A 25539-nucleotide genomic window follows, 5' to 3' on the forward strand; every position below is an offset into this window, starting at 1 on the left:
AACAGGTTCTCCTACCGACGCGCGAAAACAGAAGAATCGAACGAACTTATATATCGGCAGCCTGATTGCATGCAGGTGCTGATTTGAGAACCGTTGTGTATGCTAATTATTGTTTTCAGATGTTGTTTGCTGTCGTTGCCCGCGGGGGACTCCCATGTGGAAGGGGCGGGGATGCTCGTTGTCTCCCTTCAGGGTGGAAAGTTATAACTTTTGGCCTCACTAAAGGTGTTACGGGAAAAACGCGAATATTTTAGCCCCCAAGGTCTCTTTTAGGGTTGCACAGGAAGAATCGAAAGATAGAAATTATGAAATGAATGAAATGATCCTCGCAGTGTGTTAGCAATTTAAGCAACTGCACCCATGACCTCCGCGATACCGGTGCGTTGCTCTGCCAACTGAATAATGAAGCCTTGGCGTTGGGGGCAAGTAAAATTCTATTTTTAGTATTTTGGTATCTTTAAGAGGTTTAAAAAAAACTTGAGCCACGCCCAGATTGTTCTCTTTTAGAGGTTGCCATTACGTTTGTTAATCAGATTCAGTGTCGTGCATGTATGGAAATGCATATTATTATTAGACACGGAAAAATTGGTAAGACCTGAGGTAATGCAGTGTGCTCTTTCTTACACACAAATAACAGTTTTACATTTTAAACAGGATCAACTAGAAACCAGGATGGCGCATGCGTTAGGAACACGTCAATTTCTGCTTGTTCCGATGTGGACCATAGTTTTCCTGCAAATCCACCAAGTGAAGACAGAAGTTCGTATTCCCTGCGGATACGTAAAGGATTGGTTTCCAAGTGGTGTCAAGCCTCAGAGTTCTAAGCCTCCATACGTGCTTGATGTGATTCGTCCGAATGGAAGGTCCGTTCGGGACGCCATGGTCGCCTACAGGAATGAATCACATTATGGACCGGGACAACAAACCTACACGAGTGAGATATTTTAATCAGCTTTTATGCGATAAGCATCTTGTTTCCCCTCAAAGTACAGTCGGTATCCCTTGACGTTAACTTGTATGCTTGTCAACGCTTAGTAGCGTTTTGTTTTTGTCAACGCTTAGTAGCGACTTTTCAAGTGGAAGTCACATCTGACAAAGCTGCCACAAGCAGTAAGACATTTTCTTTGTGATTAACCTTCCGGGGGAAAAGTACATCCGGTTTTAAGCCCCCGCCCCCGGATAAAGGCCCCCGGCGTTTATTTCAAACTTAGCTGGTTGACCCCAGTTTATTTGACTCTTGGAGTTTATTCGAGCCCGGTATTCATTCATTGTTTTTGTCAGACATATATCTTTCTTATATAATTACAGCTTATTACCCCTTAAGTAAATACCTGATGGGTATAAGCACAGGTCTTACAACCGTAATTTAACGGTATTCGTTATTCATTCGTAGATTTTGCTCGAGAACGTAGGGTATTCAGGACAGAACTTCAATGTTCTTATCCCCGCGCCTTTTAACATGGTGGGGTTCCCCTGGCTAATCATTCATTTATCATTAACCTTTTCTCCAATTTAGTTACCTTAAATGGCACTAGGTCCGGTAATGCAACAGAGGCATTCACAGGTTTTATGATTTACGTCTACAACGAGTTTGAAGACGAAGATAGCGGACATTTTGTGAAGCCATTACCTGCTGGAGTATCCATGAAGGAGTGTCACTTCAATATGACATCACAACTGGTAAATACCGTTTTCTTTGAGACTTTATATTCAGGGTTCATTGATAGTTATCGCTCACTAGTTTAAAAGAGTGATGATCTGGGAAGAGAGTATCCGCGCGAGCACTTAAGGGAGTTTTTCTTTTTTTTTTTTGGGGGGGGGGATGGTTGTGGGAGAGGAAGGCACAAGAAACAGATCGCGTTACTGTCTACTTTACTTGGTTATTAAGTCGTGAAAAAAATTAAACGTATATACCCATGTTACACGTGCATGGAACAGCTATCAGGTGCTCATTAGAAAGTGTACGTGCATTGAAGATCGAATTTCAATTTGGAGTAATGGTTTTTGTGGAGGGCGGAAAATCGGAGAACCCGGAGAAAATCTCTCGGGGCAGAGATGGTCACGGAGGAGAACCAACAACAAGATAACGAATCTGTTAATATATAACGCAGGAATATGAACATAATAAATATATGAAACTACAGGAAGAAAACATTCCGCAGAAAAGAACACCCACTTAAAACAAACCTGTAGGTGCCCGCCAATAGCATAATCCACGGCCACCAGTCATTAGTCCCGTATGGGTTTCTTCGTTTTTCAGGTCGAATGGGTTGAAAACTCAACTTCCAGCAACCAGTGGACCAGTCTCCAGATCAAATGGATGTCGCCCAAGAAGGACCCATCTGGAAAGATTACTATAAGGTAACTGCATCCCCTCTGAGGAAGGCCCTCTGCTATTCTCTACAAGGTGGAACCCTGAGAAAGAACAAATACATGCAATTATGAGCTTTTGATGATCAATTTGACCGTAGTGCAAGTTCAGATGTGTCATCTCAGTGTGTTCCTTACACGTGATGAATGTGTAGAAGCTGCACCGGGCTATAAAAGCAGAGAGTCGAATCTCCACTAATCGATGCCTCTAGTAGTCAGATCCTACTGGCCTCTCGTACGCGAAAATGTTCCCAGCGGGCCACATAGAAAAAAAAACCCTGCAATTTTAACCTCCCATAATGGGAAAACTCTCCTAAGTGAAAACTTACCTGGCCCAACCGCTTCCGGTAATAAGGGAGGATTAACTGTATTTAAAGGACCCTAGTCGGCCACGCCTTTGTTTCTGTTTACATACGAGACTTTCATTTTGGTATTATGTTTTACGCGGATTGTGTCTAAACAAAATAGATCACTGTGAAACTTCTTAAGGTAATTAAACAGACTTTCAGTAGCTTAACTTACAGCAATGCAAAAAAATCTCGCTTACCATACAGTTTCATAATTTCGATTGCATCGAAAATGGCGGAGGCTGAATAGAGCCCTTAAAGCTCTTAATTAGTCGTAGCAAATACGAAAGCTGACGTTTAAGGTGTTAGACGAGACATTCACGGAAGAAACGTCAGCTTTATTTAATTATCTCGATATTTCTATACTCTTTTAGCGTGTTAATCTTATTGGTTTCTTCTATTAAAATGTTGTGATCCGAGATGAATGCGAATGCCAGCGTTTATGAGTGCAAATCAAGAATGCTTTTGAAGTCTCTGTTTCTCACGTTCAATTAGCCTGTGTACAGCCGTCCCGCTCCGCTAAAAAAATCGTGGATTTTTTTGAGCGGAGCGGGACGGCTGTACACAGGCTAACGTTCAATGGAAGACCATGTTTTTATTTTTCTTCATGCAGGGCCAGTGTTGTGAAGGACCAAGTTTACTGGGAAGGAATCGCTTTGACTCTAAATCGTAAGACTGCTGCACTTACCCTATTCTATTCTGTCTAGTCCAGTCCCTGAAGATTCATTCGTCGGCTTTTTCACCCCCTTTCTTTACCCTCCTGGTTCCAACCCCTATATAAGGCGTGAAGGGAGAGTTCAAGGACTGGGATTCCCCCTCCCCCTCATCCCCCCCCCCCTCTCCCCAACACACACACCACCACCATCACCTCGGAAACTCTAAGGGTATTGAAAATACGACAATAAAACCTGGAAGGTTCAAAGTATGGCTAAATATGCTTTCTTAGAGGTCAGACACAAGACATAATGAAGTCATACAGAATTTAAAATACAGATTTTAACAACCTCTATTGTAAGAGTTCTTAGCGCTTTTTATCTTTTTTATCGTTGTAACGATTTTAGCAATTTATCTATTTTTAGCGATTAGTTTAGCTTTTTTTTACCTCAATATAGTTTAACGTTTTTATCTACTAGTATTAATGTTTTATTTACACAAGACTCCACAAGCTATGTAGCTTTTTACTCCATCGTGTCTAAATAAAGGTTTTGCTGATGTTGTCATACGACACAAGGATTACTGAATAACCTGAGAATGCAGTCGATTCTGAGATTACCCACCGTCATTACGGCAGATAAGGCTGCATCCACAGGCTAACTCGCTTTGCTTGTTTTGCAGATATGTGTCCCACACCAGGCTGTTACATCCCTGACGGATGCCCTCATGGTCTGGCTAGGAACAAATTTGGATGTATCACGTGTGAATGCGCAGGTCAGTGTACTGAGCCATAAAACGCGGTGTTTCGATCAGAGATACGGGTCTTCAAGATGATGCATAAATGCTGCATAAATGTTACTTCGAGGGGGAGAGGAGAGGGGTGGGGACGCCATCGGGAGGGAGCCATTGGGAATACATGGCAATCAAATTATTTCCGAGCTCGAAACAGACAGCTTTTTCTCCAGGCTGGTTATCCAGGACTTTGCATACCGTACCGGAGATTTAATCAGATGGAGAGGTTGCAATTGGGGGACGAAGCTATTAAGAATGTCAACCGCTATGACTGAATTGCGATTTTTCCCCCTCTTATTCACAGGTGCTGCAAGCATCACAGCTGGATTCACCAGTCTTCTGGTCATTGTGTTCACCTTTATCTCCAATTTGATGTAAACATTGTTCTTTTTTTTACACTAGCAAGAAAAACCTTAAGGTTGCACGTTTTAAGTTCGGCGTTTGTTTATTGTGTTATTTAATTAGTCAGGAAGCAGTAGCTTTTGAAAAGCGCTTCTTCTTCTATGTACTTGATCGACTGTCATGCACACATGAAAAATGCCGTTTAGAGTATAGTATTTCCTTTATGGTTTTCGCATATCTTTGTACAATCCTTCACATGCTAGGCACTGCTTGGTTCGTTAACTAAGCCCATTGTCACAAGCTCACTACGATTCATGGGATGCAAGGCAAAATAAGATTGCATTATGAGAGCAAGTGTATACGTCGCATCTTTCTGCATGTTATGAGAATCGCTGACTCGTCGATTGAGAGCTTTTATTAGCTAATCAAAATGATGTATTGCCTGTATAGCACAATGTTCATATTATAGATTCAACCCAACTTTCAACACCTGTACACTTGTATCAGTATTTAAGTTTATTACTAAATAATATAAACTTACATCCAGCAGGTCATTGATATATTGTGCAGAACTAGATTCATTTGTAAAGAACATAAAAAAAAATAGACGAACCACTTACCAAACTGATCCTTTTTCCACGGGTAAAAAAATTTACGCTTTTTTCCACCCTTAGCCTTCTTCACTTTATAATTTTTTAAGTCCGCGTTTCTTTTATAGAAATGGTTTTTGAGAACTTGCCGAATGTCGCAACCTTTTAGACTGTTCTCCTGCAAAGACACTGCCTAGCACGTTTTTCCGTCCATAAATTCAGTTCCCGTGGAATGTTAGGTCAGTTTTCTCTATACACTTATTGCTAACTACATACTAGTCTAACACCGGCTTAATTTCATTGAGTTTTGTAACTTAAAAACAGCGTTTCCTGCAAGTTAATATTGATATGAATGCTACTTGTATATATGCACGTGGAGCGTTTAATACAACGTTTACTTGATTTACTGAAGCACTGGAAATAAATATACCACATGTCCGAAACCCTTTACGATATTCCAAAGGCGATTTTGTTTGACTTGTAGATATCACATCTTCCAGAGATCAGTACGTTCTTCAAAAGGTTCAGAAACTTTCGACGACACAACGCTTAAAAAATTGTCAAAATGTCGTATAGGAAAAAAAGTTTTTTAAAGTTGTAATAATTTAAATGGTTTCATTATCGCTATATTTACTCCACCGAGCATTATTTACAAGCTTTGAATTGACTGCAATATCTACGCGATGAATATAAACGTTAGCTAAAAGGACTCGGGTATAATGCTTTACATAAACAGTTTTGTTTTCCCAAGGCCATCTTTTCGTTTCTGAACTGTTACACAGTTCTAAAACTAAAAGGCCTTCTTTTCGCTTAAACTGAAAACCACAAGAATGCCAAAAAGGCGAACATCAGGTAGAGGCCTGGAAATCCAAGTCTCGCTGCTCCACCTGTGGAAAATAAAACAAAAAAAGGCCTGTTAAATGCCAATACATAATTATCAAGACAGCAGTTTACTTCTTTTTCTTTTTTTATAAGCATCCCGCGTGCATGGGTATAGATGGAGGCTGGGTGGACGAGAGAAGTCTGGGTTCAATCAGTTCCAAATACACGTTGTTTGTAATAGCTGTACTGTCAGAATGTCCCATTCTCGTACCCAGAGCCGCTAGTCCCTCTAAGCCGGCTGAGCCTGTGCACAAGAAAACAAGCAACTCTGGGGACACATGATTTCATTGGCTGAATTTTAACAACAGAAGCAGCCAATCAAATGAACGGTTTTAAAATCCCTTTGTTAAAATCGAGTCAATCAAATCATGTGTCCCCAGAGCCACTTGTTTCTCGTGCACAGGCTCAGCCGGCTAAGAAGGACAAGCGGCTCTGGGGATATACCGGACGAGAATGTAAATGCCCCCCCGCCCCCCCCCCCCCCCCCCTTCCTTAATTTTGAAAACGTGAATGTATTTTTACAGTGGGTTAAAAGTATTGCCGTCATGAACCACAAATTCCTCAGGACAAACGTTAAAGGATGTCATGGCAATCACGAAGGAATTATATCAATTACTGGGTGTTAAAACTTAGCTAAATGTTAAATTTGTTAAATTGCACTGTTAAAAATCACAGTCGCGTTAATATCGCATTTTACTCACCACATTCGCCCTTATAAGACACTGAAATATCCTTCTTCTTCTCACAAGCTTCAGATATCATTGTGCATTCATTGCTGTATGTTTCCCCATCTGTTCCACACACTGGATTATAATCCCCGGTGCAGACAATGTCACATCTACCTGAAAGCACCGAAGGTTTCACGTTACACTCCGAATGTCTTCGACCTCCTACAACAAATCATATATCAACATTAAAAGTAAAATTTTAATACTCGCAAACGGAGCGTGGGTGCTCACAATTTGGTAAACGTTTCTAAATGAAACTTTCAGACGAGGCGGGGCGTTTCGAAAGCAAGGTTTGCGACAGGGAACAAAAAATTCAAATACTTTAGAATTATTCCTTGTTTCCGAGAAACACAATTTGCTGTAGAAGTTTGTTTCCCGTGCCGCTTAACCGCGAAACGTTTATTTCCACAAGTGGCAACGATATTTCCAATCGAATGGTGCAACACGTCAAAATTGCAGCGCGTGTCCACCCCTGATCTCCTGGGATCGATTGGGGAGTCCTCGCCCCGAGGTCAGACCGTTACCCTTTTGTATGCCATTTTTGATAGTAAAAGTAATCTTTTGAAAAAATCTTACAAAGAAACTCCCTTTGTCAAAATCTCGCCAATCAAATCATATGTCCTCAGAGCCACTTGTTTCTCGTGCACTTGGCAATCACGAAGGAATTATATCAATTACTAAATGTTAAATTTGTTAAATTGCACTGTTAAAAATCACAGTCGCGTTCAGTTAATATCAGTTAATATCGCATTGTACTTACTACATTCGCCCTTAAAAGACACTGAAACCTCCTTCTTCTTCTCACAAGCATCAAGTTTCATTAAGCATTCATTGATGTATGTTTCACCATCTGTTCCACACACTGGATCATAAATCCCGGCACAGACAACGTTACATTCACCTGAAAGCACCCAAGGTTTCACGTTATACTCCGAACGTCTTCATTTAATCTACAAGGTACGTTATCTTAGTGTCATCTAAAGTGTCATGATGAAAGTTAAAGGAAATGTCATAATAATTGAGGATCTTTATAAGATTGGAATAAAAACAGTAAAAACAGTGAAGATCTATTGACATTCAGACCGTTACCCTTTTCAGTGTATGCCATTTTTGATAGAAAAAGTAATCCTTTGGTAAATCTTACACCGAAAATAGTACCCATTAAGCCTGGTTTTCACTAGCGACGCAAGCACAAGCACAAACACAAGTGCAAGCATAAGCAGTTTGTTCCAAGTGAAAACGGACGTCGACATAGGCACAAGCACATTAGCATATGAATACGATGTTTACTAGTTAGAAGGCTCCGTTCTCTGATTTTCTCTCGGCAAATATTGCGGCAGAAACTCTCAGGTATTCTTGCATGAAGAATGAGTCGAAGTTTTATCCTGTGCATTGTTCTTCGAACTTATCATTACAGTTGCTTTGTAGTTTAGTTTAACAATTTCCTATCTTCGCGGAGGAAATGCAGCCATATAATTTTGTCAAAAATGGCTCGTCCGCGCCGGGTACACATACACATATTCCTCAACATTACACAAATAAACAGTGCAAATTTCACCGAGATCTGACAATTCTATACTTTAAAATTGCAAGGACCTTTCGAGGCAGTCGATTACGGCAGCGAAATTAGCAAATGAAACGGTAAAATATGCGTTCGACGCTTTGTTTTTGCGACGCCATATTTGAATAGTCCATTTTACAGTTGCCTGCCAAGTGACCTGGCCTTTGAATGGAAGTGAGGCTGGAGGTGACCTTGCATTGATACAAACCCCTCTGCTTTATTATGTAAATGCAAACTAGGTAGCATCAAAACAACATGATTTACACAATAAAAGCAGTGAGGTCGGTATCAAAACAAGGTCACCTCCAGCCTCACTTCCATTCAAAGGCCAGGTCACTAGGCAGGCAACTGTAAAATGGTCTATTGTTATAGGTAGACCGCTGTTCAATGTGTTCAAGGCCGTATCGTTACGATTGCTCCACGAAAAAGCACAAAAAAAATACGGATATTTCCGACTACTGTCGGAGAAAACATTGCGGCGTAAACAAATCGATACACTCATGCTGCGTTTTGTCTGGGCTCTGCGAGGGTCGGACTGATCAAGACAGCTTCTTCGTGGGCTTAACAAGGATTAAACAAAAGCCATATATACAGTGAATGCTTTCGAATTATATTTGAAGATGAAATACGAAAGAATTTTGCTGTCTTTGACTGAAATTCCACTCGAACTGCCTAGATACGATCGCATGTTGTAAAGCCGATTCATGCAACATTTCTGTCAACGCGAGGTCACATCGACTCGGATTGCAAAGCGCTAATCATTAACATTGCAAAATGGCGCTTGTATCAACCAAATTTGGACTAATTTTTAACCGCTCCTAAGCTAAAAGAAGCCCCCATCTCTTGCATTTGTTTTAACTTCAATAATATTTTTGAAAAGAGCGAGTTTTTTGGTATGGTTTATTTTTGACGTTTGTAATTTTTAAACGATGTAAGTGCTAGTGATTATTTATTTGTGTTTTAGCGTTAGTTACGCAATCCATTGTTAGTGCGACGCTTTTTATAGATCGCCTTTCAGACACACGTGCGTTGAGATAAGAAAGCTGACATGTCACTTTTAAAATTGTTATATAACGTTTGTAAATTTAACAAATCACGTTTTTTCCACGAAATCGCAAGTGATCACCCACAGCGGAAAGTAATCCCTTGAGAAATTAAAATATTCTCTTGAAAAATTAAAACAGTCCCTTGAGAGTTAACAAGAATGTGGTTCGAGATTGCCCAACTTAACCGCTATTCTCCTTCCCTATAAAAGGAGGGAAACGAAACATTTGGGGTTATAGATTTTTCTAAAGAAAGCTTTCATCTTTATTTCTTTCGCTACTCGAGTCCACGTTTGTGCCTTTTTGCTTTTTTGTCTACACCCTTCCGAACAATCTCTAAAACCGTTTATCAAAATCAACCGGCCAGACGTAAACAATTGGCTAGACACGGCCAGACATAAACAATTTTCTTGTGCTTATGTCATGTTTCGTTTTCACACAAACGCAAGCACAAGAAGTGGAAAAATGTTGATCCTTGTGTTTGTGCTTGCGCTTGTGCTTTTGCTTGCGTCGAAGCCGTTTTCACTGTGAAATAAGAGCTGTATATGCTTAGCTTGCGCTTGTGTTCAGTTGCGCTTGTGCTTGCGTCGCTAGAGAAAACCAGGCTTTACAGAGCATTAGGAATCATACATCTCTTTCTTTTCTAATAAGGGATTTTTTTGGTGGTCCGTGAAAGGCTTTTTTCCTGTGAATTGTGAAACGGGTTGTTTTCTCGTGAAACGAGATTTGGTTACATAGTTGTGAACCTTAACTCGACTTTTTTCATGAGAAATGCAAAGTGACCATTGTTTCTTTCTCGTGGTCAACCAAGGACATTTATCTATTGAAAACGAAAGCCGAAAACTATGTTAAATGACTAACCCTAAAAAAAGCCGCGTTAAAATTGAATGTGTACTCACTGCCGCATTCGCCATTGTGCGCTACTGAAACATTCTTCTTTTGCATACAAGCTTCAAGTTCCATGTCACATTCATTGCCGTATGTTTTACCATCTGTTCCACACACTGGGGCATAAACCGCGAGGCAGCCAAACTCACATGAACCTGCAAACACCGAGTGATTTATGAAATGCTGCAACTGCTCCTACACCCCACTCTGATACCCCTCCTTTGTCCCTTCCCTTCCCCTTTGAGTCATTTGGGGCAAGCCTTGTGTCTCAGAAACAACTCATCCACCCAGCCATCAATTTGCATAGAGGGTCCTGAAGGGGGGGGAAGGGGGGGGGGGGTGATCAATCCCATTTTCCCAGCCCAAATGTTTCCCAAATGTTCAAAATCCCAGTCCCAATTCTATTATTTTTCTGTCTGTGATATTAATCCCATTCCCAGACCAAATCCCTGTCAGTGATCTTGATCCGAATCCCATTTTCCCAAAGAAAACTTGCCCAGTTCTCATTTTACTCCTTAAGGACCCTCTGTATATTTTATCAGGAACATAAATTCCTCATGACAAACGTTAAAGGATGTCGTGGCAATCACGAAGGAATATTATTATATCAATTACTGGGTGTTAAACATAGTGAAAGGTTAAATTTGTTAAATTGCACAGTTAAAAATCACAGTCGCGTTAATATCGCATTTTACTCACCACATTCGCCCTTATAAGACACTGAAATATCCTTCTTCTTCTTACAAGCTTCAGATATCATGTAGCATTCATTGCTGTATGTTTTCCCATCTGTTCCACACACTGGATCATAAATCCCGAGACAGACAATGTCACATCCACCTGAAAGCACCCAAGGTTTCACATTACACTCCGAATCTCTTCGACCTCTAACAACAAATCATATATCAACATTAAAAACAAAATTTTAATACTCGCAATCGGAGCTCCGGTGGGTGCTCACAATTTGGTAAACGTATCTAAATGAAACTTTCAGACGAGGCGGGGCGTTTCGAAAGCAAGGTTTGCGACAGGGAACAAAAAATTCAAATACTTTAGAATTATTCCTTGTTTCCGAAAAACACAATTTGCTGTAGAATTTTGTTTCCCGTGCTGGTTAACCGCGAAACGTTGTCATAATAATTGAGGATCTTTATAAGATTGGAATAAAAACAGTAAAAACAGTGAAGATCTATTGACATTCAGACCGTTACCCTTTTCAGTGTATGCCATTTTTGATAGAAAAAGTAATCCTTTGGTAAATCTTACACCGAAAATAGTACCCATTAAGCCTGGTTTTCACTAGCGACGCAAGCACAAGCACAAACACAAGTGCAAGCATAAGCAGTTTGTTCCAAGTGAAAACGGACGTCGACATAGTCACAAGCACAATAGCATATGAATACGATGTTTACTAGTTAGAAGGCTCCGTTCTCTGATTTTCTCTCGGCAAATATTGCGGCAGAAACTCTCAGGCATCATAAAAAGTATCCCTCTTGTGACGAAGAAAGCGAAAGCGACTACAAATCAAAGTCTCTTAGAGATACCGACTTTCTTGCATGAAGTATGAGTCGAAGTTTTATCCTGTGCATTGTTTTTCGAACTTATCATTACAGTTACTTTGTAGTTTAGTTTAACAATTTCCTATCTTCGCGGAGGAAATACTTATTATTTTTTATTACTTATTTTTAACCGCTCCTAAGCTAAAAGAAGCCCCCATCTCTTGCATTTGTTTTAACTTCAATAATATTTTTGAAAAGAGCGAGTTTTTTGGTATGGTTTATTTTTGACGTTTGTAATTTTTAAACGATGTAAGTGCTAGTGATTATTTATTCGTGTTTTAGCGTTAGTTACGCAATCCATTGTTAGCGCGACGCTTTTTATAGAGCGCCTTTCAGACACACGTGCGTTGAGATAAGAAAGCTGACATGTCACTTTTAAAATTGTTATATAACGTTTGTAAATTTAACAAATCACGTTTTTTCCACGAAATCGCAAGTGATCACCCACAGCGGAAAGTAATCCCTTGAGAAATTAAAATATTCTCTTGAGAAATTAAAACAGTCCCTTGAGAGTTAACAAGAATGTGGTTCGAGATTGCCCAACTTAACCGCTATTCTCCTTCCTTTTGCTTGTAAACAAGCAAAAAGTCGATAAAAGGAGGGAAACGAAACATTTGGGGTTATAGATATTTCTAAAGAAAGCTTTCATCTTTATTTCTTTCGCTACTCGAGTCCACGTTTGTGCCTTTTTGCTTTTTTGTCTACACCCTTCCGAAAAATCTCTAAAAACGTTTATCAAAATCAACCGGCCAGACGTAAACAATTGGCTAGACACGGCCAGACGTAAACAATTTTCTTGTGCTCATGTCATGTTTCGTTTTCACACAAACGCCAGCACAAGAAAAATGTTGATCCTTGTGTTTGTGCTTGCGCTTGCGCTTTTGCTTGCGTCGAAGCCGTTTTCACTGTGAAATAAGAGCTGTATATGCTTAGCTTGCGCTTGTGTTCAGTTGCGCTTGTGCTTGCGTCGCTAGAGAAAACCAGGCTTTACAGAGCATTAGGGATAGCACATCTCTTTCTTTTCTAATAAGGGATTTTTTGGTGGTCCGTGAAATGCCTTTTTTCCTGTGAATTGTGAAACGGGTTGTTTTCTCGTGAAACGAGATTTGGTTACACAGTTGTGAACCTTGAATCGACTTTTTTCATGAGAAATGCAAAATGACCATTGTTTCTTTCTCGTGATCAACCAAGGACATTTATCTATTGAAAACGAAGGCTTACACAAAACTATGTTAAATGACTAACTCTAAAAAAAAGCTGCGTTAAAATTGAATTTGTACTCACTGCCGCATTCGCCATTATGCGCTACTGAAACATTCTTCTTTTGCATATACAAGCTTCAAGTTCCATGTCACACTCATTGCCGTATGTTTTACCATCTGTTCCACACACTGGGGCATAAACCGCGAGGCAGCCAAACTCACATGAACCTGCAAACACCGAAGGTTTAATGAAATGCTGCAACAGCTCCTACACCCTACTCTGATACCCCTCCTTTGTCCCTCTCCTCTCCCTCTGAGTCATTTGGGGCAAGCCTTGTGTCTCAGACTCAACTCATCCACCCAGCCATCAATTTGCATAGAGGGTCCTGAAGGGGGGAAAGGGGGGGGGGGGTATCAATCCCATTTCCCAGCCCAATTTTTTCCCAAATGTTCAAAATCCCAGTCCCAATTCTATTATTTTTCTGCCTGTGATATTTTCCATTCCCAGTGACCAAATCCCTGTCAGTAACTCAAATCCCATTTTCCCAAAGAAAACTTGCCCAAATCCCAGTTCCCATTTTACTCCTTAAGGATCCTCTGTATATTTCATCTGAGACACTATAAACTGCATAGTCTCACAACTACGTAGTCTCAAAGCAATTACATATAGCCAAAGTCATTATGTGTCTGAATGTTCCTGTGTGACACACATGAAAACTTTGATACTTGTCATAATTACCAATCACTAAGCATTAAGTAATACAAATTCAAAGGCTTCTAAAACTCATCAGAACTTACACTCACAAGTCCTGCATCCATAACTATCATATTTATAGAGATCTTTAATGCCAGGGCATGCAGCACACTTTCTGAGCGGGCACTCATCTGCAAGGAAATAAAGTTCTCCATTTTGGTCATAAAAATTATTGTTTTTAAGAAAAGAAAACTGGGATTGATAATTAAAATAACAAAATAATATCAAATAACTTACATCTAAGCTGAGCTGTGAATCCTTCATAGTAAACAACATTAGGGTTTGTTTGTAACACAACGCTTCCCTTAAACAGATTTTAATAACACAATAATTATTATGTTAAAAATGATGTATTAAGTAGTTGGCTGTTATGCTGATAGCTTCAGTGTCTTGCTCAAAGCTAACTGCTGACTAAAATTTACTTTGACTGCAAAGTGGTATTCATCTTTTGATTGTTTCTAGCTACAGTTGAATCCCGATAACTCGAACCCTCAATAACTCAAACCTCCCACTAACTCGAACCTTTTTCGATTCCCCTCCAGGTCATTTTCTCACTAATTTTACCCTCGATAACTTGAACCCGCAATATAACTCAAACCTTTTTCGTTTTTCCTTAAAAGTTCGAGTTATTCAGGATTCAACTGTATTCTGACCAATGTGAGGGCACATAAAACTTTTGCGAAACCTAATTGTTGCAAATTTTGCACTTTCATATAATCCACAAAAATTCCGATACTGTAACCACCCCCTCCCCCGGATTCCTTTTCAAAAATACTGCAAATCTTTAGTCCCCTTTTTAGTGCAGAATGCACTATTGTGATGGTTTGGTGGGTTGGTGTTTGCTAAACCCCTAAACCACTAAACCACTAAACCACTAAATCACTAAATCACTAAACCGCTAACGCGGTGTAAACTTTTAATCACCAATTAATTAATTAATATCAATTAATTAATTATTTCTGTAAAGGGGGGAGGGGATGGAGAGCACCTGACCGTGTGCCCTTGGTAAATCGGGGAGTACATTACAATACTTACAATTGAAGAACTCAAGGTATATATTTGTTTCAGAAAGCACTATGCTCTCCTTGTGGTACAATTCTTTCTGGAAAAAATACTTTGTGCTAAACGCATGCGCAGATCAGTCTACATCACGAACATTGCGTTTTTCTTCTGCAGAAGGATTCGTGTAGACTCTGTGGCCCCAAGTTAAAACCACAAATTAATTGAATTAGACACTAAGGCGTCATAGCAGTTCATGTGAAATAATTCTTGATATGGCAACGCTGTGATCTAGCATCTCATAATTAATTGATAATATCTGTGTTATAATCAATGTCGCCTTGTTTGCAGAAAATAAATCACGTTACCATATCATCATGTTACATCCGTTTTCGACAAAAAACAAAAGTATGTTACATGTTTTTGACAAAAACAAAAGTATCTCGTTTGCCGTTTCAATATCAAACTGAAATTCAAGCTATCGAAAATTAAAATAACAGGGACGTGTTTAGAAATTTTGTATTAAAGCCTAACGTGGTGTGCTTTTCAATGCGGTTGAATTCCTGTAGAATCCGTGGCGTTAATTTAATTAGACTTAAATGGCATCACAGCGATCTGCGAGAAAAACAACAATATCATGTTACATCCGTCAGTTCCTTTCCTTTGATTTGTTCTCCATCGGTTGAACTAACCTCCGTTTTATTTTGTAAAACCTCTGCCGCTTTAGTGTTTGAACATGCTTTCGTGACGGTTCCGACATTTCTTGAAAGAAATATTCACACTACGTGCTTCTCGGCTTCATGCTTGAGTGAGCGTGTGACGTGTTCACCAAACCGTGGCGAGAGCATGATCTGGTGCACGAAATGCTTTAGCGACAATTTCGGGGGAAAAGCCGCAATTTTTAGCGACAATTTCGGGGGAAAAGTCGCATTTTCGACATTTTATGCTTTGTAATTAATAGTTTGTGCTCTGCTCGTGCACTGTTCTGAAAATTTGTAATTTTTTGGGTCTTTTTCTAAATGGTGAAGGGGACATTGCGGACAATGCGGTATGATTCTTGTAGAATCCGTGGCGTTAATTTAATTAGATTTAAACGCATCATAGCAGTCTAAGAGAAAAACAAAGGTATCATGTTACAAACCTTTGCACGAAAAGCACAAATATCACGTTTGCTGCTTCAATACTGAACTGAAAGGTGAACTCATTTGACTTATTCTCAAGCGAAATTACCCTGAAAAATTATTATCATGCTGTCGATTGATTGGCCATATTGCATTGTGTACTGTCCTTTGAGTCTCTGAGTTTATTTGAATGTGTCTAGCTAGGGCATGCAATACATTGCATGCACAGGGCAATGAAGCTGCTGTTACCTTTTGCCTGCGTTGCAGGGCTTTGGTACCAGATAGGAATTAAATATAATTACAATTGAAATTGTTTCCTGCTCCGGATACATTATAGTTAAAAGGGGTTCTATATTTTCAAACTCGGAGCGCAAATAAAATTTAAAAGCGTGAGATATTTCTTATCAAATATATTGAGTACACCAAATAATTATTCGCCTGAATGTAACATTCCCAGCATAATAATCTTTAGGGGCCTTCCAGATCAGCTTCAAACTTGTCCAGTTTCCAGCTGAGGTAGAATTCTGCACAATCTGTTGACACAGTTGAAACTAATTTATAAAAAACGTGCAGCTTAATACCGTAAAAGACAAGTCCTCCAATTTCACACGCAGACATGATTCACTAAAAATAAAACTGTAACTGATTCTAAATCTTATCTACAAATTTAATACATTTTAATGATACAAAAAAGGTACATTTCCCTCCTAAAAAAAAATGCAATAATAATAATAATAATAATGGGAATTTTCAGTGGGATCTTCCACAAAGTGGCTCGATCTTCTTGATCTCACTGATTCCAGATCGAATTGTAATTTGGAAGTGTTGGTTTTTGTGGAGGGAGGAAAACCGGAGAACCCGGAGAAAAACCCTCGGAGGAAGGACGAGAGCCAACAAGAAACTCGACCCACATATGGTTCTGGGCCAGAATCGAACCCGGGTCACATTAATTGGTGGGAGGCGAGCGATTCGGCTTGCCACTGTGCCATTCCTGCTCCTCCATGCCATAGCAGATACGTATACTGGACATACATGTAGCTCAGTTTGAAGGCTCTAGTTTTATTTAGATGTGTTACTTGCAGTACAGGCATGTATAATTTTAAATCAAACTTTGAATATCGTTGTCACAAAGATGTCTTATACACAGAGTTTATATTAAATGTTACTTAAAATAATATATTATTTTATTATTAATATTTATTATTAGTTCAGTGCACCAACTACTCACTTGAAGAGTGCTGCAATTAACCACCTCAACATCTGCAGGCAAACCTTCTGTAACAAAATGTCCATTGGTATAATTCTTCACAGAATTTTCAGCATAAATAATAAATCCAACGAAGCTTCTCATCTTTTGTTCAGCAGTCGTAGAGCCATTCAGGTAAACTGAAAAATAAATTCCAAGAACTTGACTTCAACATCAACTTGGCACAGCACAACGTCTGACTCTCTACTTAATTAATATGTAAGGAGCTGCACTCTCGCCAAGGTTCCTAAACCCTGACCCTATTTAAGGATAAAGAAAGCGAAAATTGATACCCTTTTTAAGGCCCAAAACCGAAAAATGACACCCTATTCTAGGGGAGGGGAGCGTTCCGTGACGACCAAAATAACGGCTAACCGCGCACGGCAAGACACAAATCTTTATAAAATCGCTTTTCTGATACCTGAACAGAAAATTCAGTTTTAAGATTTCTTTTTTTTCCGTTTAGCTGGGCGTTTATTTTAGCTAATAGAATTTAGGTACCCTATCTAAGGATCACACCGGGAACACATTGCCAAAAGGAGCAAAAATGATACCCTATCAGTAAGGACCGAGAACCTCAAAAACCATACCCTATCGGGCGGCACATATTTATATAGGCCACATATGGGAGTACCCCCCCCCCGGGGGGGGTCCCCCCCGGGGGGGCTGCACTTTAATATAGAGTGTGTTCGTGGCGGCGCCACATAAAAATGATTTTTTTTTTCCCAAAGGAAAATCATTCTTTTCTTCACTCCTCCAATATGGCTGCCATGAACATACTCTATACCCAAAAGCAGAGTACCTTATTCTCACTAAATTTCGCGAAAAATCAAGAGCCATATTTCGTGAATACTTAATTTCGCGATTGTGAGAGGAAGGTACAATTGGAGTGTATCAAATTTCGCGATTTTTATCTATTCTTCAATATAAAGCTTTGACCTCGAAACTGTAACAACATAATTAATAGGAAAGTCATCGTAAAAACAGCAAACAAAACAATACACGCATATCAAAACATAAGGTATTCACTAGTCTAAATCCTGAATAGGTTTATCTACGACTGAAAGAGCGAGATTTTGAGGAACCTGGCGGCAGAGAACAGTTCGAACAGTGCGACTGATGGAGTGGAAGATAACTTATGGACAAAATTAAACAAAAAAACTCCTAAACATGAAGCTCAGACATGTTAAAATAACTATGATAAAACACATCGAGTTTCATTAGCTTTTTTTATAATCGTACGATATTAAATTTCGCGATTTTTTCAAAATCGCAAAAATCGCGAAATTAAGTGAGAATAAGGTAATTGCTAACAGTTAAACATCCGAAAGTGATAAGTGATCATCGCAGTGAATTTCCAATTTAAGCAATTGGAATAAAGAAGCCTGAAAAAAATTCAGGGCTTCCCGTTGAAGCCCTGAATTTTTTTTTTCAGGCTTCTTTATTCCAATTGCTTAAATTGGAAATTCACTGCGATGATAACTTATCACTTTCATATCCATCTGCAGTTCATATATGAATCATTTCATATACATTACATCAGTTAAACATCCTTTGATAATTTTTAATCTTACCAGTGTGAGAACTTTCTGGAGTGAAGACTGGTACATTTTCACCTTTAGGGACATATCCAGTGACGATTAACTGATATGGCAAATTGTCTGCAAAGCTGGCTGGAGGAGTTCCTGGAAACCAGGACCTCATGCTGGCACAGGATGGTACACTTGCACAGTCAACCCATCCAAATAGGAAGAACGTGAAGGCAAAAGCAGAGAGTTGCAGTTGTCGCTTCATCACTGAAAAAAAAAAAAAAAAACAAGAAGCATTTTATTTTATTTTGGATCTGCAGATTTGAATCATTGTAGTTTTTGGGAAACCATTTTTTGCTTAGTTTGTTAGGGTTGTAGCTAACAGCCAGCTACTGACTAAAGGCAAAGCGGGTTAAGTTAAATTACAGTGTTTGTATGGGAATCCGACGGCAAATATCTTTTACAAAAATTGAATTCTGGACAACTTATGAATTGTAAAGTTAATTAAGATACTAGGCAAAAGTTTTTATTCACCAAGTTTGAAGGATGTTGTGGGGCTAGTATAGAAAGCATTCAGTTAGTATACGTTTTTAATTTCCCATACATTTGTCTATAATTTTTTCCCGCAAACCACGTCAACTCACCGAACCGGAACATAAATCTGCAGAGAAAATACAGACAAATATATATGGGAAATTAAAAACGTAACTGAACGCTTTCTAGCCCAGCTACATCCTTCAAACTTGGCATATAAAGACTCTTGCCTATTATCTTAACTTTACAAATAATAAGTTATCCAGAATTCAATTTTTTGAAAAAGATATTTGCCGTCGGATTCCCATACAAACACTATAATTTCTATTCGCTTTGCCTACCCGTCAAGATGGCGTCGAAAACCGAAAAGGCCTATAATTACACCACCTGAAAGAAAGCTTATTACTGGCTGAAATTTCACTATTCCATCGGTTAAATGATCCACACAGATACACAACCCAAAAACCAATAAATAATGCCATTATCTCATGGTATCTAATTGAAGGTTTGGCAATTGAATCCAATCTAAAACCAATCGTTTGATTGGGTTCGGTTATCGAACATCATCACAGTCATCAGATTGAACCACAATAAAATTTGGTAGTTCGTATGGTCAATCGAACGCAATCAAACCTTCGATTACCCAACAGTCGACAATGAATCGTACTTAATCGAGCATTCGATTCATCAACAGATGCATTCCGAACAAAATAGAACTGTATTAAGTTTGATCGCGTTCAGTGATGTTCGATGTTGGTTTGATCGGTTCGATTGGTTCAATAATCGAACTCACAGCAAACTAGATGTTCGATTTTGTTGGATTACTGAACCCTGTCGAACGAATGGTGTTAATTGCACCAGTGTTAAGGGATTGGTGTTAGTGTTGGTATGATCCTATTTCATATTGAAGAATTCAAGAAAACGACAATCACATGCAGAACATTGATAAGTACAGCCAAAAAGCTGGTAAATTAAACACACAGACCGGTTAATTAGTTTACAAATCAGTTGCAAACGGCTCGATCGCACTATAAACCGGATAAAGCGGCCTTTAGATTGGACTACGAGTACAAGATTGAGTACGAGTACGAGTTTTCAAACCAAATTCGTGTACCTCATATAATCACTTATCACACTCAAATGTCCAGCAACACTAGGTCCACTCACTTTACGCGACGTATAAAGCTTACAAAATGTGTGAGGAACGCGTTTTTGGAGAGAGCCCGAAGGAAATAGTTATCTTCGCCAGGTAAAAAGATGTTGTTTTTTTTACTGAAAATGTTTCGTAAATATAGCGATCTCTCTAAACTATCCCTGATGCAGGGATTTTTTCCAGCAGGTTTAACAGGCAGAAGCGTCCAAGTTAAAAAGTGGATAAATCCAATGGCAACCAACTAACATATTACATTCTGATTAGCAAAGTATAGGCATATAAGACAAATTAGCTCAGATGTCATTTCAGCCGAGCGAGATGCAAACCCACCTTTGAAAAACCGCAGAAGATGAATGCCAGCACACGGAGATATCTGCTGTATGTTATTACACAACCCTAGAAATATAAAGGATTTGTTTGGGGAGATCGGTTTATTTCATAAATGAAAATATTAAATTTGCTGATGCACGAGAAACTCCTGCTCTGTACGTGTACTTATAGTTTGGCCACATGTACTTGACATGTGCACTTAAGTTAGTCACGTACTGATCGCTTTTTAATCTGTCGACTAGAAATGCACGAGAAACTCCTGCTCTGTGAAATTAGTTTGGCCACATGTACTTGACATGTACACTTAAGGTCGGGACGGCGACGTGTTGCTACGACATGTCGCCTCGTGTGACATGCGACAACTGTGTCGCTGCGACAGAATTTTAATTGTCGCACGAATTTAAACTGGTTTAAATTTGTGCGATACATCGCAGCGACAAAATGAGCGATAGCAGCGTTGTCGCAGCGTGTGTACAACTACACGTCTGCGACAAGTCGCTGCGATAAAATATGAATTAACCAATGAGAGCGCCTCATGTATTTTCGCCATATTGAATATGGAAAACTAATTCGCATTCCCACTCTTCCGACGGTTTTAGAACTTTTGCTACAATAATGATGCTCACGACGATAAGGTTGTAAACAAAGTTTATTGAAGCAAAGCGAAGAGACGTTAACAAACGAAGCGATGCGTAGCGAAGCGATGAGACGTTAACAAACGAAGCGATGCGTAGCGAAGCGATGAGTAGACGGATCAGACGGTGTAAACAAAGAAAGCGATGTACAAAGCGATACTAAGCGGTTCGGTGGAAAACGCGGAGTGCGGAGTGCGGAGTGTGGAGAATGCGGAGTGTAGAAAATGAGGAGTGTAGAAAATGAGGAGTGTGGAAAATGCGGAGTGTAGAAAATGCGGAGTGTAGAAAATGCGGAGTGTGGAAAATGCGGAGTGTAGAAAATGAGGAGTGTGGAAAATGCGGAGTGTGGAAAATGTAAGAAATAAGAGCAAAAGTAATAAAATGATTTAATTTAAGGTTATATCAAGTATTGCAATTATTACAGGCAAACAAAAGAACATTAACATTATTCTTAATTAACGATAAAAACAAGCAGTCCATTTTCTTAAAAAATAACGATGCATCATTACATTTTCACTGCAAAATCGTACATTGTTTTTTTGCAGCTATAAAGAACGGTAGCGAAGGAATTCAACGAGTGCAGCATTACAGTCAATGAACGATAGTAACAGGCAGTTCATATTCTTTGAAAATGCGCACGATCGATCATTTCATTTTCACTGCTTAATCGTATGTATTTTATCCCTTTTTTTAAAGAACAGTAGCAAATATGAAATCAAAAAGTCAACGCATGTGATAAAAAAAGTAAATACAGCGAAAACTACCGTAAACTATGAAAACAAACTTCGGAACGATGCAAAAAAGCCGACTTATAAAACGTAACATGCACAAAGTGAAAAAGACTTACTTCTTTGTCCGTGTTAGGGATTTCACGGCGTTGACGTTGAGCCTTACTTTTGCGTGATGTTAACACGATGACACGTTGACTAGAACTGAAAAAGTTTCCTGAGCACGTTCGACAAAATGCTAGCTAATACAAAGGAAAATAGATATCTTTGTTTGAAATCATACGTAGGCAAGTATATCCGCTGCAAAAAAAACACAAATGCTAAAGATAATAAAGCAAAAGAAACTAGAAAGGGATCGGAAGGAAATACGATTAACCAGAAAATATTTGGCAGTAACAGCCCGAGAAACTCCTGCTCTGTGTACTAAGTTCAGAGTCACGTTTGTTTTGTGTGTATATAGGTTGGTCACATGTACTTGGCATGTGTACTAAGTTAGTCGCATTTGTTGACATTATCTGTCAACAAATTAAACTAGTTTTATCGGTTACGTTGTTTTTAATCGGTAGAGAAATTAAAACTGTTTTAAATACCATATCAAAGTGCCTGGGAATCTCCTGCTCTGTATACCTAAAGGTCAGGACACACTAGGGGACTCTGCAACACGTCGCGGCGACATGTTGCTGCGACATGTCGCCTCGTGTGACATGCGACAAACTATGTCGCTGCGACAGAATTTTGTCGCCGCGACGTGTCGCACGAATTCGAACTGGTTTGAATTTGTGCGACACATCACAGCGACAAAATGAGCTATAGCAGCGTTGTCGCAGCGTGTGTTCACGTCTGCGACACATCGCTGCGTCAAAATATGAATTAACCAATGAGAGAGCGTCATGTATTTTCGCCATATTGAATATGGAAAACCAGTTCGCATTCCCACTCTTCCAAATCCGCTGTTTGTGCACCAAACAAACACCTTGTCGCAGCGACTTGTTTGCAAGCAGTACACACGGAGCGACTTGTCGCAGCGATCTGTCGCTGCGACTTGTCGCATAGTGTGTCCCGACCTTTAAAGACGGTGGATACTATCGAACTGAAAACCTTCAATGAGATATATATTAAGGACGTATAATATCCCAGATATCCAGTGAAGGATAAAAAGTCAGGAGGCTCGCGATTCTGGATTTAGAATCTTGATGACGTCACGTGAAAACCAAGAATACCCCAAAAAAAGGCCTAATGAGATGTGTTAATCATGGCTTAACCCTATTCAGACCGGGGGGGGGGGGGGGCTTTTGAGGCCCGCGCTGACTTTGAACTTTTATAACTTTTTTAAGATTTAATTAAACGCTGCCAAACTTTCTGAGTTTTCCTAAAATTTATCTGGCAACAAATTGGTAGGGTTGGATGATGTGTCAAGAACTTGACATCACCATGGCAACGGCATTTTGACAGGCATGTTTTGCCAAATTTGTAATTTTGCGTGTTTCTGTTAATAAAAATCAACTTAAATGGCATTATTTTTACATTTTTACGGGTTTAAAGCACATTTTTATTCATTTTGAGTACTTTGCAATGATTTTGGGTGGTTTTCTGGCATTTTGGAAAAATTTTGAAATCCAAGATGGCGGATCCAAGATGGCGGCTGTTTTGACATCATGATGTAATTGTCACATAATGTGACGTCACCATCCCACGTGACGTATACCAAAAGAAAGAGTTTTGGACGTACAATACATCCTATAAGTTTCATGGTGATTGCTTAAATATTCTGGAAGTTACATAGGGGGGGGGGCTTCCGAACCCCCCCCCCCCCCCCGGTCTGAGAAGGTCCAAAAAAAGCCCGGTCTGAATAGGGTTAATGGGCTAAAAGGCGGTTTGGAAATTAATACCCCCAGAGGAAGCATTGAATCATTATTTCCTCAGGTATAAACGGCACAGCTAGGAACTGTGGATACTGCAATCATGCAGACGTATACATAAAGGTCCAGTTTAACCGTCAACAGACAATTATAAACAAAAAAAATTAACTTGACACTGAGGTATATATCAACATCGACATCCTCTGAGTAACGGGTAAAACTTTAATTTTTAATCGATAATTTCCTTGACAGCTTACATGAAAAGACCGTTCGTATAACATTATTTTAGAATACGAGTTTTTGCACAAAAACAAGTAAATGGGTTTCCCGAATTTGGTGCTCCAGGCCTAGTATACAGGCGTTTGTCTCCTGTGCTCGTTTAACTTATTTCTACTTATTCTCATTCTTTTAGTAAGAAAATAAATAAATAAAATAAATGACCTTTATTTAGACACGGTGAGGTTTAAAGCTATAAGCTTCTGAGGCCGTGTATTCCCGATCGAATTGGAATTTGAAAGTGTTGGTTTTTGTGGAGGGGGGAAAACCGGAGAACCCGGAGAAAAACCCTCGGAGCAAGGAAGAGAACCAACAACAAACTCAATTCACATATGACGCCGGGTCCGAAAATCAAACCCGGGCCACATTGGTGGGAGGCGAGCGCTCTCACCACTGCGCCATCCCTGCTCCCCCAAGATTCGTTAAAGTCACGTGTCTTCCCAAAAAATAAGTCAAAAACAAAAACTAAATATTCCTTTAAAATATAGAGCCGGTACTGAGGGAATTTTGGTACAAGAGGTGCACTCTGTCGATTTCTTAAAACTCCCACCCCCTCTACAGTTATGCTAATATGTATCTGTATCATAACCATGATAAAGTATGGAAAATTGCCCCCCTTTGTTCTGCAATAAACGTTCCGGTTTGTCGTATTCAACAATTTGACCGTTTTCCAAAACCAGAACACGATCGTAATCTATAATGGTGTTCAATCGATGTGCAATTGTCATGACCGTGCAATGTTGAAATTTTGTTCGAATAGTTTCTTGAATTAATTGATCTGTTTTGTAATCGACGTTGGCCGTTGCTTCATCCATGACAATAATTTTGTCCTTCTTCAATAAAGCGCGAGCCAGACACAGAAGTTGTCTTTCACCGACGCTGAAGTTTGCTCCACTTTCTTTAATATCCTCACCCAGTTGTTGAGGTAACTTTTTCACCATGGACTTCAAACTCGCTTCCTCTAATGCATCCCACAATTCCTTGTCTTCGTACTCCTCAAAAGGATCCAAATTCAAGCGCAGTGAGCCATTAAACAGAACAGGATTCTGGGTAATGACTGACATCGCTCGGCGTGAGCTTTGTATGTTAATGTCACTTATATCGACGCCATCAATAATGACATGACCAGTCGGTTGCGGCATGCGAAACAGAGCTGAGACCAATGACGACTTGCCAGCTCCCGTGCGACCAACAATTCCAATTTTCTCGTGTGAGTCAACAGTAAAACTGACATCTTTAAGTATTTGTGGTCCACCCTCGTAATAGACTAGGCCCAAGTTCTTCACTTGTACTCGCCCGTGTTCTGGCCAGCCATTTGGAGGTTGGTGATGACACTGATGCCCAGGCTCTTGCTCAATGTGCGCATATGTGATGACACGTTCAACTGACGTCATGTAATTTTCAACCTCTGAGCACT

General features: G+C 39.6%; 3 protein-coding genes and 1 pseudogene across 5 annotated transcripts in view; 1 reads left to right on the forward strand and 3 right to left on the reverse strand.

Moving 5' to 3' along the window:
* The window catches only part of LOC144654860 (uncharacterized), a 175537-nt gene that overhangs the window by 43416 nt on the left and 106582 nt on the right, over window positions 1-25539 (reverse strand). For both annotated transcript variants that reach the window (XM_078515090.1, XM_078515089.1), the window contains exons 9-11: window positions 10897-11037; window positions 7466-7606; window positions 6679-6819 (exon numbers count right to left, since the gene is read on the reverse strand). In XM_078515090.1, the coding sequence (XP_078371216.1) occupies window positions 6679-6819; window positions 7466-7606; window positions 10897-11037 (423 nt within the window). The remainder of the gene's footprint in view (window positions 1-6678; window positions 6820-7465; window positions 7607-10896; window positions 11038-25539) is intronic.
* The window catches only part of LOC144654878 (uncharacterized), a 41529-nt gene that overhangs the window by 1277 nt on the left and 14713 nt on the right, over window positions 1-25539 (forward strand). The window contains exons 2-7 of one of the 2 annotated variants that reach the window (XM_078515113.1): window positions 655-934; window positions 1517-1680; window positions 2261-2361; window positions 3331-3386; window positions 4053-4145; window positions 4468-5000. In XM_078515113.1, the coding sequence (XP_078371239.1) occupies window positions 673-934; window positions 1517-1680; window positions 2261-2361; window positions 3331-3386; window positions 4053-4145; window positions 4468-4541 (750 nt within the window). In that variant the 5' untranslated portion in view covers window positions 655-672 and the 3' untranslated portion in view covers window positions 4542-5000. Of the gene's footprint in view, window positions 1-654; window positions 935-1516; window positions 1681-2260; window positions 2362-3330; window positions 3387-4052; window positions 4146-4467; window positions 5001-25539 lie in introns of those variants that run through there. The other variant, XM_078515114.1, reaches the window with a different exon arrangement.
* Window positions 13062-25539, reverse strand: part of LOC144653978 (uncharacterized) — a 57642-nt gene continuing 45164 nt past the window's right edge. Inside the window, exons 2-6 of the mRNA XM_078514111.1 lie at window positions 18653-18874; window positions 17061-17218; window positions 16254-16365; window positions 13757-13843; window positions 13062-13186 (exon numbers count right to left, since the gene is read on the reverse strand). Of these exons, the coding sequence (XP_078370237.1) occupies window positions 13062-13186; window positions 13757-13843; window positions 16254-16365; window positions 17061-17218; window positions 18653-18872 (702 nt within the window). The 5' untranslated portion in view covers window positions 18873-18874. The remainder of the gene's footprint in view (window positions 13187-13756; window positions 13844-16253; window positions 16366-17060; window positions 17219-18652; window positions 18875-25539) is intronic.
* On the reverse strand, window positions 24473-25516 carry LOC144654571 (ATP-binding cassette subfamily C member 4 pseudogene; annotated as a pseudogene).

The sequence above is a fragment of the Oculina patagonica genome, chromosome 5 (genome assembly GCF_052425735.1).
Source record: "Oculina patagonica isolate OP01 chromosome 5, crgOcupat, whole genome shotgun sequence".
NCBI classification, from domain to species: Eukaryota; Metazoa; Cnidaria; class Anthozoa; order Scleractinia; family Oculinidae; genus Oculina; species Oculina patagonica.